This window comes from Scylla paramamosain, chromosome 41 (genome assembly GCF_035594125.1).
Source record: "Scylla paramamosain isolate STU-SP2022 chromosome 41, ASM3559412v1, whole genome shotgun sequence".
NCBI lineage: Eukaryota > Metazoa > Arthropoda > Malacostraca > Decapoda > Portunidae > Scylla > Scylla paramamosain.
The window spans coordinates 6,861,073-6,876,966 of NC_087191.1; the positions used below are offsets into that span (position 1 = coordinate 6,861,073).

A 15,894-nucleotide genomic window follows, 5' to 3' on the forward strand; every position below is an offset into this window, starting at 1 on the left:
CCTTCAGTCCTCCATTCTCTAGCTTCCACATAAGGTTTTTATGAGAAACTTTATCAAATTTTTTTTTTCTTTTGAGATCCAGGTATACCACATCAACCCATCTATCCCACGTCTTTTATCAGTCTTAACAGTATTCAATCCATATGTCATTACAGGCCTAATTGCAATTTTCCAGACATAAGGAGCTGTGTCAACATGAGTTTCCAAGTTGCACGACCCTGTTCCTTGTAAGGCATAAAATGCTTTTCTGCAGGCACTACTGCGTTCATTAACATGAGCAAGAGGTTTTCTATGGGAGAGATTCACTCCCGGGTATTTCAACACATCACATTCTTTCAAAATATCTCTATTTAGGTGCCATACAGGACACTCCGTAAAATAGCATTCCCCGAATATGATACATTCAGTCTTGCTGGGATTAAAAGACAAGCCATGATTATTTACATACTCATTAGAAACCTCAATCATTTGCTGCAGACCTGTGACAGTTAGACTACATAAAAGAATATCATCTGCATAACTAAAAACGTTAAAAGACTTGGAACCAATGACACCACCATTATACGCTGATAAGGTATCCACAAGATCTTTGTAAAATAGGTTAAATAAAAAAAGGAGGTGTTAGCCCAGCTTGGCGAGTACCTCTAGAGACTTGGATATCAGCAGATAAATATGTTCCCCACTTAATTTGCACCGTAATTGATGTGTACCACGTAAGCAAAGTAGCCCAGCAATCCTTAGGAATCGCTCCCATTGCCTTGTAAAAAATGCCATCATGAGGTATAGCATCAAACGCTCCCTGGGCATCTAAAGAACATGCAAATACCGGTGAGCCTCGGGATTTACAGTATGAGATAACATCTTGCGCTACCACAGCAGCCATATTTGTACTCCCTCCTGTGACAAATCCAAACTGTTGGTCATTCATTTCATAACCCCTACAGTTATCTAAAATATACAATTCAAGTATCTTAGAAAATACAGTAATACCCGGGGGCCGATGGGTCAAGGGTTGCCTTTTTAAGTATGGGTATAAGGATGCCCTTTGTTAATGACTTGGGCACTACATGAAATTGTATGCACATGGTAGGCATACATCCTAATAGAACTGTAACATGGCTGTCTGTGGCATATTTTAAATGTTCTGCCATTATGCCATCCTTTCCAGGAGAGCAACCATTGTTTAAAGAAGATATATACCTTCTTACCATGCGGGCCGAAATCACCTTATCACGGGCTACAGTCGACATAACCGTTCTATATCTGACGTCGGTTTCTGTCTTAACACGACGCCTGGTGTCACTGAGGGCAATGAGTCTTCCCAGTTTTCAAACTTATTCCTGAAATGTTGTTCTAATGCCTGATTAGTAATATAATTTGTGTACATTTGATTTTTTTTACTTCTGCTTATTCTGTTCAAAATTTCCTTAAATTACCACTTTTGTATATAAAATTCAACTGAGAAGTTAGGTCGTGCAAATCAGTATTCATTGCTCTCCTACAAGCAGCTTGATATGACTTTTTTGATAACTTGTAACAGGAATAAACTTGGCCCTCACGCGGCCTATCACATGACCTCCATATCCTGAACCAGAATCATTGTCTATCTCTAGTAACGGTGCAGTCGTGATTCCACCAATTTTTTTTCTCTGGTAACGACCTAAATATCTGTTAGGAGCATCTATTATCGTTTTTGTACACAAATCATGCATAATTGTACTCAACTGTTGACACATGGAATCAATAACTAATTTTGCCTCATCATGTGTATTAACCGTTGCAACATCAATAATCGGCAGGTTCCGTGAAGCCACCTACATATGTTGAGAGTAGCGATCCCTAACTTGAGAATCTGACCAATTAATGCGGGGTTAGGAAGGCATTCTATCGACATTACCAAAAGCGTTGTCTTGGGAGTTCACATTCAGTTTCATACATATTGACACCGGGAAGTGATCACTTACGTTGCTCTCCAGCTCTGACATAATAGAACAACTTTTGATATTACTCATAAAATATTGTGGTATAAAAATGTGATCAATATATGACCTAGAATTAGCATTAAAATATGTGTTATTACAATTCTGATCAAACATAAAATTTGACACGCAAAGATCATTCCCTGAAAGAAAGTCATGTAGTAAATAGCTATGATTGTTAAATGGATGTCGTCTGTACCAATATTTATTCAGCATGTTTTGGGATGGTAGAGGAGCATTCATGTCACCACAACAACAAAAGGCCCCGTCACGTTATTAATAGCAGACTGTAATTTGTCAAGGGTATCATTGTAAAGTTGTACTTATCACTTCTACCACTGTGGAAAGACACGTATACTCCAAATACTGGGAGTATAACTTGTTGACAAGAAATCAGCTGAACACCTGTTATCCTGTCATTGTCCATATGTAAGGGTACATAGGTGACATTAGGAATCTGATTTCCAATAAATGTAATTAATGTCTGTGGCAATGACTTCTGTGGTGGTGATCTGTACAGGGTCAGATGTGAAAGTATGTGTGGTGACAGTGCCTGTTGTGAAAGTGTGTGTGGTGAGCGTGTCTGTTGTGAATGTGTGGTGAGGGTGTCTGTAGTGAGAGATTCTGTGATGTGTGTCTGTGGTGGCAGTGTCTGTGGTGGTAATGGTGGCAATTGTGATATTAGGAATATGTTTTTTGCTACTGCGACTTTTTCATACTTGATGCAAGCCCTTATCATACATTGTTTACATACAGGACCTTCAGTCTAGAGCAATCGACGGTTCTGTGTATACATGCATGAATCTTGCTGGTAATTATTATTAAGTTTTTTTGTTGTTTAGGGTGTTATTTATTAGGTATGGATTGTGTCCTCTTGTAGGACGTGTGTTTTATAACTGACAAGTGTCATTTGTTTATTGGAGTGTTCATGGGGAGTGTTAAGTTGGTACTGAGAAGTTAGGTTCTGTTTCCAGACTACCAAGATTTTAACTAACATAATTTTAATGGTCCATCTACTTTCATTGATGTTCAGTCCCAATAAGTGTACATCAAAGCATTCCTCAGTCTTCCTTGTAAAATAATGAGTCTTTATAGAATCATGGAGCAAGAAACGAGAAAACACTAAAAAACATCTGTACCAAAGAAATTGTTATACTTACTCACTACTCGTTTATTTGTTGCATTCCTATCTTAGAATATTCCACAGACAATGGAACCTTGGTAATTTGTCAATAAAATTCCCTAACGATGTTGATAATACGTAAAATACATAAATATAAAACATGGTGGTGGAACTTCGACATAATGCAAAGGGAGAAATTTTTTGGGTGCTCAGTTATCACTCACTGTTCATGTTCACTTGCTGCATTCTTAACTTAAAATATTCCACAGGGAATGGAGCATTAGTAATTTGTCATTAAAACTCCATAACGATGTTGATAATGCCTAAAATACATAACATGGTATTAGGACTTGATACTTGCACTGGGAGAAAGTTTTGGTGCTCTGTTATCACTCAATACTACTGTTTACTTGCTGCATTCCTGTCTTAACATATCCACATACAATGAAGCAATAGTAATTAGTCAGTGAAGTGAAACCTCAAGGTGGTGTTTTGATCCTGTCGCCTCAGTATGGTGCGCATGTGCAGTGGCGTCAACCGGGAGATATGTGGACCCGTGAGAGACTTGACACAACACCGGACCTAGAAAAACCAAGAGCGCTTATAATTCTGGTTTAGGAGTATGTGTGTAAGATAGATGCAGGAAGCACCATGCAGAAATTATGTGCTTCATGTAGCACTTTTCTTAATCAATATAAGTGAAGAGATAAAAAGTTCAAGCCCTCGTGATGGTTGACCTGGATGATAACTTTTGGCAACAATGTGCGGATGTCCTTAAGTTGCCATCTTATTTTCAGTGGCTAACAGTCTTAGAGATAAATGTGTGTTCATCGCACATCTGTGGTTCCCTTAAAACTTGTGCAAGATCTGATCCGGTTTCTGACTTTATTTGATCATTAATCATACGTAAAATTCATGAAAGAATCGACAACTGGAAGGGTCTTTAATGGAAACAGAAGAAGAGTATGTGTGCCAACATATTACTACTACTACTGCTAATACTAATACTACCTGCGTCTCAGAGAAATGTGAGAGGAACGCATTGGACGCCGATGAGAAGCAAGTCCACACGGAGTGAGGGAAGGTGAGATGCGATCTATCACATTTCTCTGAGATACAGGTAGTAATGGTAGTAGCATATATATATATATATATATATATATATATATATATATATATATATATATATATATATATATATATATATATATATATATATATATATATATATATACGAGTATATATATATATATGAAACCTGCCCAGTCCATCTTTATGCTTGCTTGTGTATACATGCTTTTTGGTGTTGCCGCACCTCACGCTGGGAGCCCAGTCACTCCTCTTTTTCCACGAAGTATAGAAATGTTTAATTTACAACATGGCACTATTACATTACAAAGTTAAATTTCAATAACGTTTTTTCATGTACTTGAATATCGTACCTAGAACATTCAAAATATCAGTACGTGCAACACTACCCGTCTCTCCGTACAAAGCTAAATTTAGTTCAAGCGGAGGCAGAAACGGAGCCCGGTTTCCACAAGTCACTCGAACGGAAACGGTGGTGATATCATTGTTGGACGGTGTACAGAAACGGAATCCATAAAAACGGAGTAGTGTAAACCGGCCCTTACTGGAACACTAACGTTGAGAGAGAGAGAGAGAGAGAGAGAGAGAGAGAGAGAGAGAGAGAGAGAGAGAGAGATGAATGAACTGAAGACTTAAGAAAAACTGCTGATGCGGAGAAATGGAAAGAACACAGGAACAGATGAGGAGTGGCGGTAATAGTGCTCGTAGTAATAGTTGGTGTCGGTTATGATGTGTAATAACAGGAGTGGGCGACACTGATTACTCAAGAAGTGAAGGACCCACACAAAAGACTGTCTATATATATATATATATATATATATATATATATATATATATATATATATATATATATATATATATATATATATATATATATATATATATCTTTGTGAAGCCAGGCAGAAAGTCTTCTTTGAGGCAGACGATGTTAAAAGCTATGGCACATTCTCCATTATTTATTTTCTTGTGGGTGTTTTCTATTTTTCGTATAGTCTTCCGGAGGTGTTCAGGAAGTTTGCTGAGTATTTGTCCATATGGAGACGTTTCGGATCATCCTAGATCCATCTTCAGGCTGGGTCTGGTCGGCGTCTGGTGAGCAGGCTGGTTATATACGGTCTTGCCGGTATCCCTGTGATCCGCCAAGACAGTATATAAGAATCTCGCTCACCAGACGCCGACCAGACCCAGCCTGAAGATGGATCTAGGAAGATCCGAAACGTCGCCATATGGACAAATACTCAGCAAACTGTTCAGGAAGTTTGCTGAGTATTTGTCCTTCGGAAGACTATACGAAAAATAGAAAACACCCACAAGAAAATAAATAATGGAGAATGTGCCATACATATATATATATATATATATATATATATATATATATATATATATATATATATATATATATATATATATATATATATATATATATATATAGATAGATAGATAGATAGATAGATAGATAGATAGATAGATAGATAGATATATATATATAGATATAGATATAGATATAGATATCTATATCTATCTATATCTATCTATCTATCTATCTATATATATATATATATATATATATATATATATATATATATATATATATATATATATATATATATATATATATATAAAGTGTCAAAATCTTTCAAAATCTAACTCCCTTCATGACTTCTGGCACCTAGCCAAAAAAACATCTCCAGTAACTTTGCCTCTTCATCTTTTCCGTCCTTTATTTCAACCTGATGGCACCACTGCCATCTCATCTACCTCTAAAGCTGAAGTCTTCACACAAACCTTTGCTAATAACTCTACTTTGGATGATTGCTCCTCCCTCTCCTCCACTCTCTTGACTACTTTATGCTACCTATTAAAATCCTTTGCAATGACGTTTTCCATGCCCTCGCTGGCCTAAGCTCTCGAAAAGTTTATGTACATGATAGGGTCCCTCCTATTGTTCTCTGAAATTATGCCTCCATGCTTGCATCTTGCCCAGTCAAACTTTTTTCAGCTTTGTCTGTCAACATCTACCTTTCCTTCTTGCTGGAAATTTACCTACATTCAGCCAGTTCCTACAATGGGTGCCGTTCTAATCCCTCAAACTACCGTTCTATTGCTTTAATTCCCTGTCTATCTAAATCTATCCTCATTATGAAGATTCTTAAACATTTATCACTTCACAACTTTCTATCTGATTGCCAGTAGACCACTCTACTAATGATCTGGCTTTCTTTACTGAGTCTTGGTCATCCTCTTTTAGAAATTTTGGTGAAACTTTTGCTGTTGCCTTATACATATCAAAAGCTTTTGATACAGTCTGGCACAAAGCTTTGGCTTCCAAACTACCTTCCTACAGCTTCTATCCTTTTCTCTCTAACTTCATCTCAAGTTTCCTTTCTGACCATTCTATTATTACTGTGATAGACGATCACTGTTCTCCTAAATCTATTAGCAATTGTGTTCCTCAGGATTCTGTCCTGTCACCCACTCTCTTCCTACTATTCATCAATGATCTTCTAAACCAAACTTCTTGTCCTATCCACCCCTACGCTGATGATACCACTCTGTACTTTTCCACATCTTTTCGTCGACATCCAACCCTTCAGGAAGTAAACATTTCATGCAGGGAAGCCACAGAACGTCTGACTTCTGATCTCTCTAAAATTTCTGACTTGGGCAGAGCAAACTTATTATTATTCAGTGCCTCAAAAACTAAATTCCTCCATCTATCAACCCAACACAACCTTCCAGACAATTATCCACTCTTCTTCATTGGCACTCAACTGTCCCTCTCTTCTACATTGAATATCCTCGATCAGTCCTTTACTTATAATTTAAACCGGAAACTTCACACTTCATCTCTAGCTAAAACAACTTCTATAAAGTTAGGTGTTCTGAGTCATCCCCCCCAGTTGCTAACTCTGTAAAGGGGCCTTGTCCGTCTATGTATGGTGTATGCTTCACCTGTATTGGAGGGTTCCACTCAAACTATTCTTTTAGATAGGATAAAATCGAAAAATCTTTTGTCTTCTCTAACTGACTGTCTTCAGTCTCTCTCTCATCGCCTCAGTGTTGCATCTCTTGCTCTCTTCTACCGTTATTTACATGCTAACTGCTCCTCTGATCTTGCTAACTGCATGCCTCCCATCCTCCCGTGACCTTGCTGCACAAGACTTTCTTTTTCTCTCAACCCTATTCTATCCACCTCTCTAAAGCAAAAGTTAACCAGTATACCCAATCATTCATCTCTTTCTGTGATAAATTCTGGAACTCCCTACCTGCTTTTGTATTTCCATCTTCCTATGACTTGAACTCTCTCAAGAGAGAGGTTTCAAGACACTTATCCTGTAATTCTGACTAACGCTTACGACTCTATTCGGTGGACAGACACCTTAGTGGGTTTTTTTTTTTTTTTTTTTCAATCATTATTGCTCTTGGCCGGTGCCCCTCCTACATAAAAAGAAAAAAGTACATATTACATTGGTATATTAAACTAAAATGTAACTCGCTCCTTAGAGGTTAAAGATGTGGCATTATCTTTTATTATAAATTCAGCACCCATATATCAATTATATGGAACCGAGTACTTATATCCTATGTTTAAAAGAAAGACTAATACATTTGCGTATATATTTTCAGAGGAAACGTGAAATATTCATGTATATCTTTTGTGATTAATAGTCCTACACCCCAGATTACATAAATTTCTCAAAAGCTCACCGAAGGTTGCATGAACTGAAAAAATGTTGAAGAACACTGTTGTAGTTGATATAGAGGTGGTCACAAACGGTAACAAAGACCTTTATCTGAAATTTATATTCAACACATTTCTACATGGAATCAAGCCAACTCTTCTTCAACTAGCAAAAAATTCTTTCACTAATAGAAAATGTCAAAATAATTTCAGATATAACTTTCGAGTGACTTCAGGCACCTACCCAAAAACATCATTTGTTACCGCCGAGCGGGTGCAAGAAGTTGTTGTTGAGCAAGCAGAGCAAGAGAAGTTGTTAATGAGGAGGGGGAAGGACCTGGAGGGCCAAGATGAGGGTCGAGGGCCAAGATGAGGCCTAGTCAGCGAATTTCTTATACAGCTGATGTTGATGTGATGTTCATGTAAGGGGATGAAGGATGCATGTTATGATGTGGGGCCAATGCAAAGCTGAGTTTATCTCCGTCTTTAATGGGCAATGTAGGGACCCAGAAAGTAACTGAGGATGATAGGGACACATTACTGAGGACACTCGTGCAGGAAGGCCGTGTGTTGCAGCAGGGAACAGAAGTAGATAGAACTACGTATGGTCTGACCATTTTGAATCGAGCGTTTAGACATTGTCCTTTCCGGGGGATTCCCGTCTGCGGTGATGCCACACTTACACCAAGACACACCTCATGTCAAGTACTTCCTACCTCAAAATTAAATGTTGTAGTATATATATACACTGTGATAGTCTAAAAATTACATTATATATATATACTCGTATATATATATATATATATATATATATATATATATATATATATATATATATATATATATATATATATATATATATATATATATATATATATATATATTTTTTTTTTTTTTTTTTTTTTTTTTTTTTTTGCAGACGCCTTAATACTTGGCAACGTTTCCTCCAGGCATTGTCACGTCTCTATGGGTGACCGAGTGAGATCACACGGTCGGAGTGACCATGTTAATTCATGGTCACTTCCCTTGCACCGCCAGCTAGGATAGAAGTTACCTCTCCCGCTCGCTCTTATCACCTCCACAGCCGAGACAAAGACCTTACTTACTCAGTAAATAAGTATTATTAGTGAAGAAAAAGCTAATAAGGGATCATTACTTGATCTCATAAGAGCTGTTGCCCAAACAGCGAAAGCCACCAACGTGCCTTGACTTTTACCTCAATGGTGGTGTGGAAAAAAGAATGAAAATATAACAACATAGTTTAAGGGAAATATCATACCTAAAAGGAAACCTATCACATTTAAATGAAATTCACAACGGAGAGAGAGAGAGAGAGAGAGAGAGAGAGAGAGAGAGAGAGAGAGAGAGAGAGAGAGAGAGAGAGAGAGAGAGAGAGAGGTGCAGATGGATTTTTATTTTTTTTTTATTTTAATGATTCATAGGCAAGTATAGATCTGATAGAAATAAATTTGCATGAAATGTAGATTGCATATGCAGAGAGAGAGAGAGAGAGAGAGAGAGAGAGAGAGAGTGGTGTGTGGGGAACTAGGTTATCAGCGACACAGGCTCTAACCTGATAATTGGCCCAGTACAAGGATTGGCAGCTCTGCAAGTCGGGGAATTTCCAGAAAGGACAATGCCTAAATGCTCAATTCAAAATGGTCAGACCATGGAAGACCTGTCAGAAAAGGCGTGCGCGTTACTCAATGATCACCCCAACACCCAAAACACATAAGTTTAACAACTATCTTTGAAAGAATACATTATTCATCACTGTAGGAGCGGACAGGACAATAAATCTGACTCAAAAGATAATCAATAAATAATAGAGTGGGTGACAGAACGTAAACCCAAGGAATACCACTGTTAATAGACTTAGGGGAAGAACAGTAACCTCAGTAGCAATAAAAAGGTCAGAAAGGAAAATTACGATTACGTTACAGAGGATAGAGGTCATAGGAGAGTAGTTTAGAAAAGATATATGTTGACCAAGAGTTTGAGCAAGCGAGGTGCAGACACAAAGACACAGTTTCGGAAAACAATAGGAGGGATCCCATCAGGTACATAAGCTTTCCGAGAGTTAAGGCCAGCGAGGGAAAACATCATTAGGAGGACTCTAACTGAGTCCTCCTAATTAGGACTCAGTAGGCCTAAATGGGACTACTGAGGCCTAAAGTAGATGAAAGGTGAAAGAGAGGGAAGAACAAGTCATGAATCATCCACAGTAGAATTTTTAGCAAAGGTCTGAGCGAAGAGTTCAGCTCTAGAGATGGAGGAGATGGCAACTGTGCCATCAAGTTGATTTAAAAGAGGAAACGATGAAGAAGTAGTGATGATGAAGATATTTTTGCATAGGTGAGAAAGCTGCAAGGGGAGTTAAATAAAGAAAGACTTTGACATTTTGTACTGAAGAAGGAGTTTCTGGTAAGTTGGAGAACAGTCTTGGTATGATCTCTGGCAGAAATAAAAAGCGCCTTAGTTTCTGGTATCTGCTCCCATCTCCAGCACAATGTAATATACCCCAAGCTACATTACTATTTTGCGCCAACAAGGCCTTCAGTGGCATAAGATTAATTTTCCAGTGACCTCACTAAAGAGAATCTTCATCAGTCAGGAAGTAGGAGGCGGAGTTTTGATATCTGTTGTGCCTGCTGTTCATCTTGTCCTCATCATTAGTTGGCCAGAAAATTTCTAATTCACCTGTCTATTAATTTTGTGATGATGTTTTACAGAAGAAAATGAGGTGTGTGACTTTAGGATTTTTTATTGGATGAGTTTGCCAACTGTAAGAAGGTGTAAGGAGTTTAATGGGAGAGAGGAAATGGAGGAGTGAGTTCATTTATGTGGAAACACTGCCAGGTAAATGTAGTGACATAATGGACGGATAAGAGAAAGGGTTGTGAAAAGGTGCATGAAAGGAAAATGTATCTGGATGTAAATCAGGAGGCAGTAAGCACCTACCGAAATTATAATTACTCCCAGTGAGGTCTAAAGTACTGGATCAGAGGGTGCTGTGAACTTATCATTAAACACAGCTGTGATCTCACTGAGGTCACTGAGTGTTATAAGACCCTTTGTGTCTCATAACACAAGGGGGCAGTCACAGCCTGCCCTCTAAAGACAGCTCTCTTCCTCCACACAAAACTACAAGCACCTAATAACACACACACCCTTCACTCAAAATTTCAAAATTATCATGGCGACTCCTACACCAGCCTCTGAGTCCCCATCTGGGGAGGGGACCACAAATGTCCCCAGGTCGGACTGCCTTTCTGACGACGACCCTAAGTCTCTTGACACCCCCCTCAACTTTTTCTTCATTAACTTCTGCAACATTCGTGGTCTAAGATATAGTTTTCAATCTCTGGAACACCACCTCTCCTCTTCTAAACCTCATTTTCTTTTCCTAACAGAAACTCAGGTGTCTGAGGCAACTGACAGTAGCCCCTTTTCTGTTCCCTCCTATTTTCTCTATCCTCACTTTCGATCCAAAGCTGGATGTTGCGTTTATGTGCGCAATGACTTAACCTGCTCTCGTGCCCATGCTCTTGAATCTTCCGAGTTTTCCACCATCTGGCTACGACTACAGAGCCACTCTCAAACTAAATTCATCTGTGCTGTATACCTCTCAACTAACTCCTCTGACTATAAGAAATTCATTGACTACTTAACTTCCAAAGTTCAGCACATTCTGAGTCTCTTCCCTTTTGCAGAGATCTCCATTCTTGGAGACTTTAATGTTCACCACCAGCTTTGGCTTTCCTCTCCCTTCACTGACCATCCTGGTGAACTAGCCTTCAACTTTGCTAAGCTCCACGATTTAGAGCAATTGGTGCAACATCCTACTTGTATCTATATCTTGTATCTGTATCTTGTCCTATCGCTCCAATCCCTCCTCATGATCCCCCTAAGCAAAGGTGCTTCTGGCATTTTGCTTCTGTTAGTTGGGGGGATTTTCCGTGGAATGATTACTGCTTCCGTGTCAGAGACCCGTCTTTGTGTGCTGAGCGTATAACAGAGGTGATATTGTCTGGCATGGAGGCGTACATTCCTCACTCTTTCTCTCGACCTAAACCTTCTAAACCTTGGTTTAACACAACTTATTCTCATGCTATACATGATAGAGAGGTGGCCCACAAAAGGTACTTAAGCCTTCCATCACCAGAATCTCATGCACTTTATATTTCTGCCCGGAACCATGCCAAGTCTGTTCTCCAACTAGCCAAAAACTCCTTCATTAACAGAAAGTGTCAAAATCCTTCAAGATTTAGCTCCCCTCGTGACTTCTGATATCTAGCCAAAAATATCTCCAATAACTTTGCTTCTTCTTCTTTCCCTCCTTTATTTCAACCAGATAACACCACTACTATCACATCTATTTCTAAAGCTGAACTCTTCGCTCAAACCTTTGTTAAAAACTCTACCTTGGATGATTCAGGGGTTGTTCCTCCCTCTTCTCCACCCCCTGACTACTTCATGCTACCCATTAAAATTCTTCACAATGATGTTTTCCATGCCCTCGCTGGCCTAAACCCTCAGAAGGTTTATGGATCTGATGGGGTCCCTCCAATTGTTCTCCGAAACTATGCCTCCGTGCTTGCCCCTTGCCTATTCAAAGTCTTTCAGCTCTGTCTGTCAACATCTACCTTTCCTTCTTGCTGGAAGTTTGCCTTCTTTCAGCCTGTTCCTAAAAAGGGTGACCGTTCTAATCCCTCAAACTACCATCCTATTGCTTTAATTTCCTGCCTATCTAAAGTTTTTTAATCTATTCTCAACAGGAAGATTCTTAAACATCTATCACTTCACAACCTCCTATCTGATCGCCAGTATGGGTTTCGCCAAGGCCGCTCTACTGGTGATCTTCTGGCTTTCCTTATTGAGTCTTGGTCATCCTCTTTTAGAGATTTTGGTGAAACTTTTGCTGTTGCCTTAGACATATCAAAAGCTTTTGATAGAGTCTAGCACAAAGCTTTGATTTCCAAACTACTTCTGTAACTTCATCTCAAGTTTTCTTTCTGACCGTTCTATTGCTGCTGTGGTAGACGGTCACTGTTCTTCTCCTAAATTTATTAACAGTGGTGTTCCTCAGGGTTCTGTCCTGTCACCCACTCTCTTCTTATTATTCATCAATGACCTTCTAAACCAGACTTCTTGACCTATCCACTCCTACGCTGACGATACCACCCTGCACTTTTCCACGTCTTTTCATAGACGTTCAACCCTTCAGGAAGTAAACATCTCATGCAGGAAAGCCAGAGAACGCCTGACTTCTGATCTCTCTAAAATTTCTGATTGGGGCAGAGCAAACTTGGTATTGTTCAATGCCTCAAAAACTCAATTTCTCCATCTATCAACTCGACACAACTTCCCAGACAACTATCCCTTCTTCAATGACACTCAACTGTCTCCCCTCTTCTACACTGAACATCCTTGGTCTGTCCTTTACTGATCTGGAAACTTCACATCTCATCTCTAACTAAAACAGCTTCTATGAAGTTAGGTCTTCTGAGACGTCTCCACCAGTTTTTTTCTCATCCCCCCTCCTCCAACTGCTAACTCTGTACAAAGGCCTTATCCGTCCATGTATGGAGTATGCTTCACATGTCAGGGGGGAGTTCCACTCATACTGCTCTTCTAGATAGGGTGGAATCAAAAGCTTTTCGTCTCATCAACTTCTCTCCTCTAAATGACTGTCTTCAGCCTCTCTCTTATCGCCGCAATGTTGCATCTCTAGCTGTCTGTCTTCTACCGCTATTTTCATGCTAACTGCTCTTCTGATCTTGCTAACCGCATGCCTTCCATCCTCCTGCGGCCTCGCTGCACAAGACTTTCTTCTTTCTCTCATCCCTATTCGGTTCACCTCTCTAATGCAGGAGTTAACCAGTATTCGCAATCATTCATCCCTTTCTGGAACTCCCTGTCTGCTTCTGTATTTCCACCTTCCTATGACTTAAATTCCTTCAAGAGGTAGGTTTCAAGACACTTATCCTTCAATTTTTTTACTACTACTTTGGACCTTTTCTGGAGCTGGCATCTTAGTGGGCTTTTTTTTAATTGGATTTTTGTTGCCTTTGGCCTACATTAAAAAAAAAAAAAAAAGTGGTTTTAAGAATTGTATCATCATCAGTAAATGTCTTCTAATGCACTGACAATATAGGTATTTCTGAAGTGAGCTGTTAAAGGATACACTTCTGCTACATGTCTTTCTGTTTGTATGTGTCCACAGTTATACAATTTGATGACAAATGGGGCGGCATCTTCTCAGGTGTTCTTTACTGTGTAGCAACACTCTGTAGTTATGGATGGTATCCATTCTGTACTCTAGCGGGAACTTCAACAAGATCGCTTTCTTGCTCTAAGACTGCTACTCTTCGGGCACGAATCTGATCCTATGGGATTGGGCGTCCTCTGCCGCCACCATAAAAATGCCTGTGTCGCTAATGCGTTACGAGCACGCTCAGCTGGGGATTCTTGGCGGTCTCGAGGTACCTGGTACTATACATGTTTTGCATTTTCCCAGGCGACTCTAGGTTATATATTAGGGCTGATGTGGGTGATACTGGTATCGGTAAAACAGTGGCGGGCAGGTGAGAAGCTCAAGCTGGCTCCTCCACTTGGGTGTCAGTGTCCAGTTTTATGAGGTCTCACCAGTCTTGTCCTCTGTAAGTCTCTTGCTCTGTGCGGTAGGATGGGAAGCCGTTGGGGATTCAGGTAGTGCCTTCTTGCTGTTCGCTTCAGGAGCGATGAACATGGTCATGTTGCTGATGCACTGCGACTTGGGGCAGCAACCTCTCTCTGTACTCAGCTCTCCACTGTTACCACTGCATTCTGTTGCATTCACTCAGAGCGACACTATTACTTCAAAAATCGCACTGTTTATTACCCCTGAAAGATAATTTTCGCAAAACACAATGCCACAATAGATTCTGTGAAAAAAACGAAGTTACATGGAAGTAGATAGGTAAAAGGATTCCTAAAGCGAGGGGAAGGGAGAGAAAATGTTAAAGAGTAAAGATAACCTGGAAGAAAGATAGGTGGAAACGAATAAACGAGAGATAGTACTGTACAAAGGTAAAACTAAAAGGATACTCACTTGGGCGCTGTTTCGAAGTGAATCTTGACAAGCTAGAAAAAGGAGTCACACAAAAAAAGGGTCACACGCACCTCACACACGTTGGTGATGGTCAACGGACGAAGGGTGCACTGAAGCAGGAGCAGGAGCATGGCTTCCTCTATCTTGTGATGGCAGCATTGCGCGGTGTAGTTATGGTGGTACAGTCTGGCGAACAGTGCGTAGGCGTTCACCCATTACAGGAGTCAGTGACAGGTGGAAGCCCAGAGATAATTCCTTCAACACATGCTAAGATAGTGATTGTCCAAGCTGCGCTCTATTTGGTTATGACGGTCGGGTCCGCTGGCCGCGCGTCGGCTCATAGATTGGCCAAAGAAGGCCAAACAGTATTTTCTTACGGAGAGCGGAGTGCAGTGAGACACATCTTTATGTTATGAAAGTTGGAAAGCGACTGCCTGTGATATGCGATCAAGAAACAATAATTTTCATGGCACAATATTACATATAACTTACGAAAATTTGAGTTCTAACAAAATAATCCTTTTCAGGTATAAAACTACTCTTTTGGCTGCAGTTTGAAACAAGGCATTCACAATGCCTTTTACAGCAAGTGACTGTTTTCGTCTGAAATATTTTTACATCTTAGAAAGAGCTGGCGAGACTGTGTTGAGTTACACTCTTAACTGCGGGACATACGGGAAAACCCCGTCTGTTTCCTTCGAAGACTACTTGAGAAGCCTCCCACCAACCTCGACAGCAAACTACAATAAAATATCAAACAACACCCGGAGAAAGTATTTTACTCAAACAGACCTAAACCAGATTACAAGTCATACCTCATGCGACAATTTTGACATAACTCTGCTTCATAAACTGATTAAAATAGCATGCGAGAACGTAGCGGGCATGAACGATGCAAGCTGGAAGAGTGAAAGCGATGAGGTAGAGT

General features: G+C 39.7%; 1 protein-coding gene across 4 annotated transcripts in view; it reads left to right on the forward strand.

Annotated features, from left to right (window-relative positions):
* The first annotated feature begins 3,874 nt into the window (after window positions 1–3,874).
* The window catches only part of LOC135092875 (uncharacterized), a 26,613-nt gene continuing 14,593 nt past the window's right edge, over window positions 3,875–15,894 (forward strand). Inside the window, exons 1-2 of one of the 4 annotated variants that reach the window (XM_063991631.1) lie at window positions 3,875–4,065; window positions 15,494–15,894. The exon at window positions 15,494–15,894 is cut by the window's right edge and continues 2,014 nt beyond it. In XM_063991631.1, the coding sequence (XP_063847701.1) occupies window positions 15,540–15,894 (355 nt within the window). In that variant the 5' untranslated portion in view covers window positions 3,875–4,065; window positions 15,494–15,539. Of the gene's footprint in view, window positions 4,187–8,799 lie in introns of those variants that run through there. The other 3 variants (XM_063991627.1, XM_063991629.1, XM_063991630.1) reach the window with 3 other exon arrangements.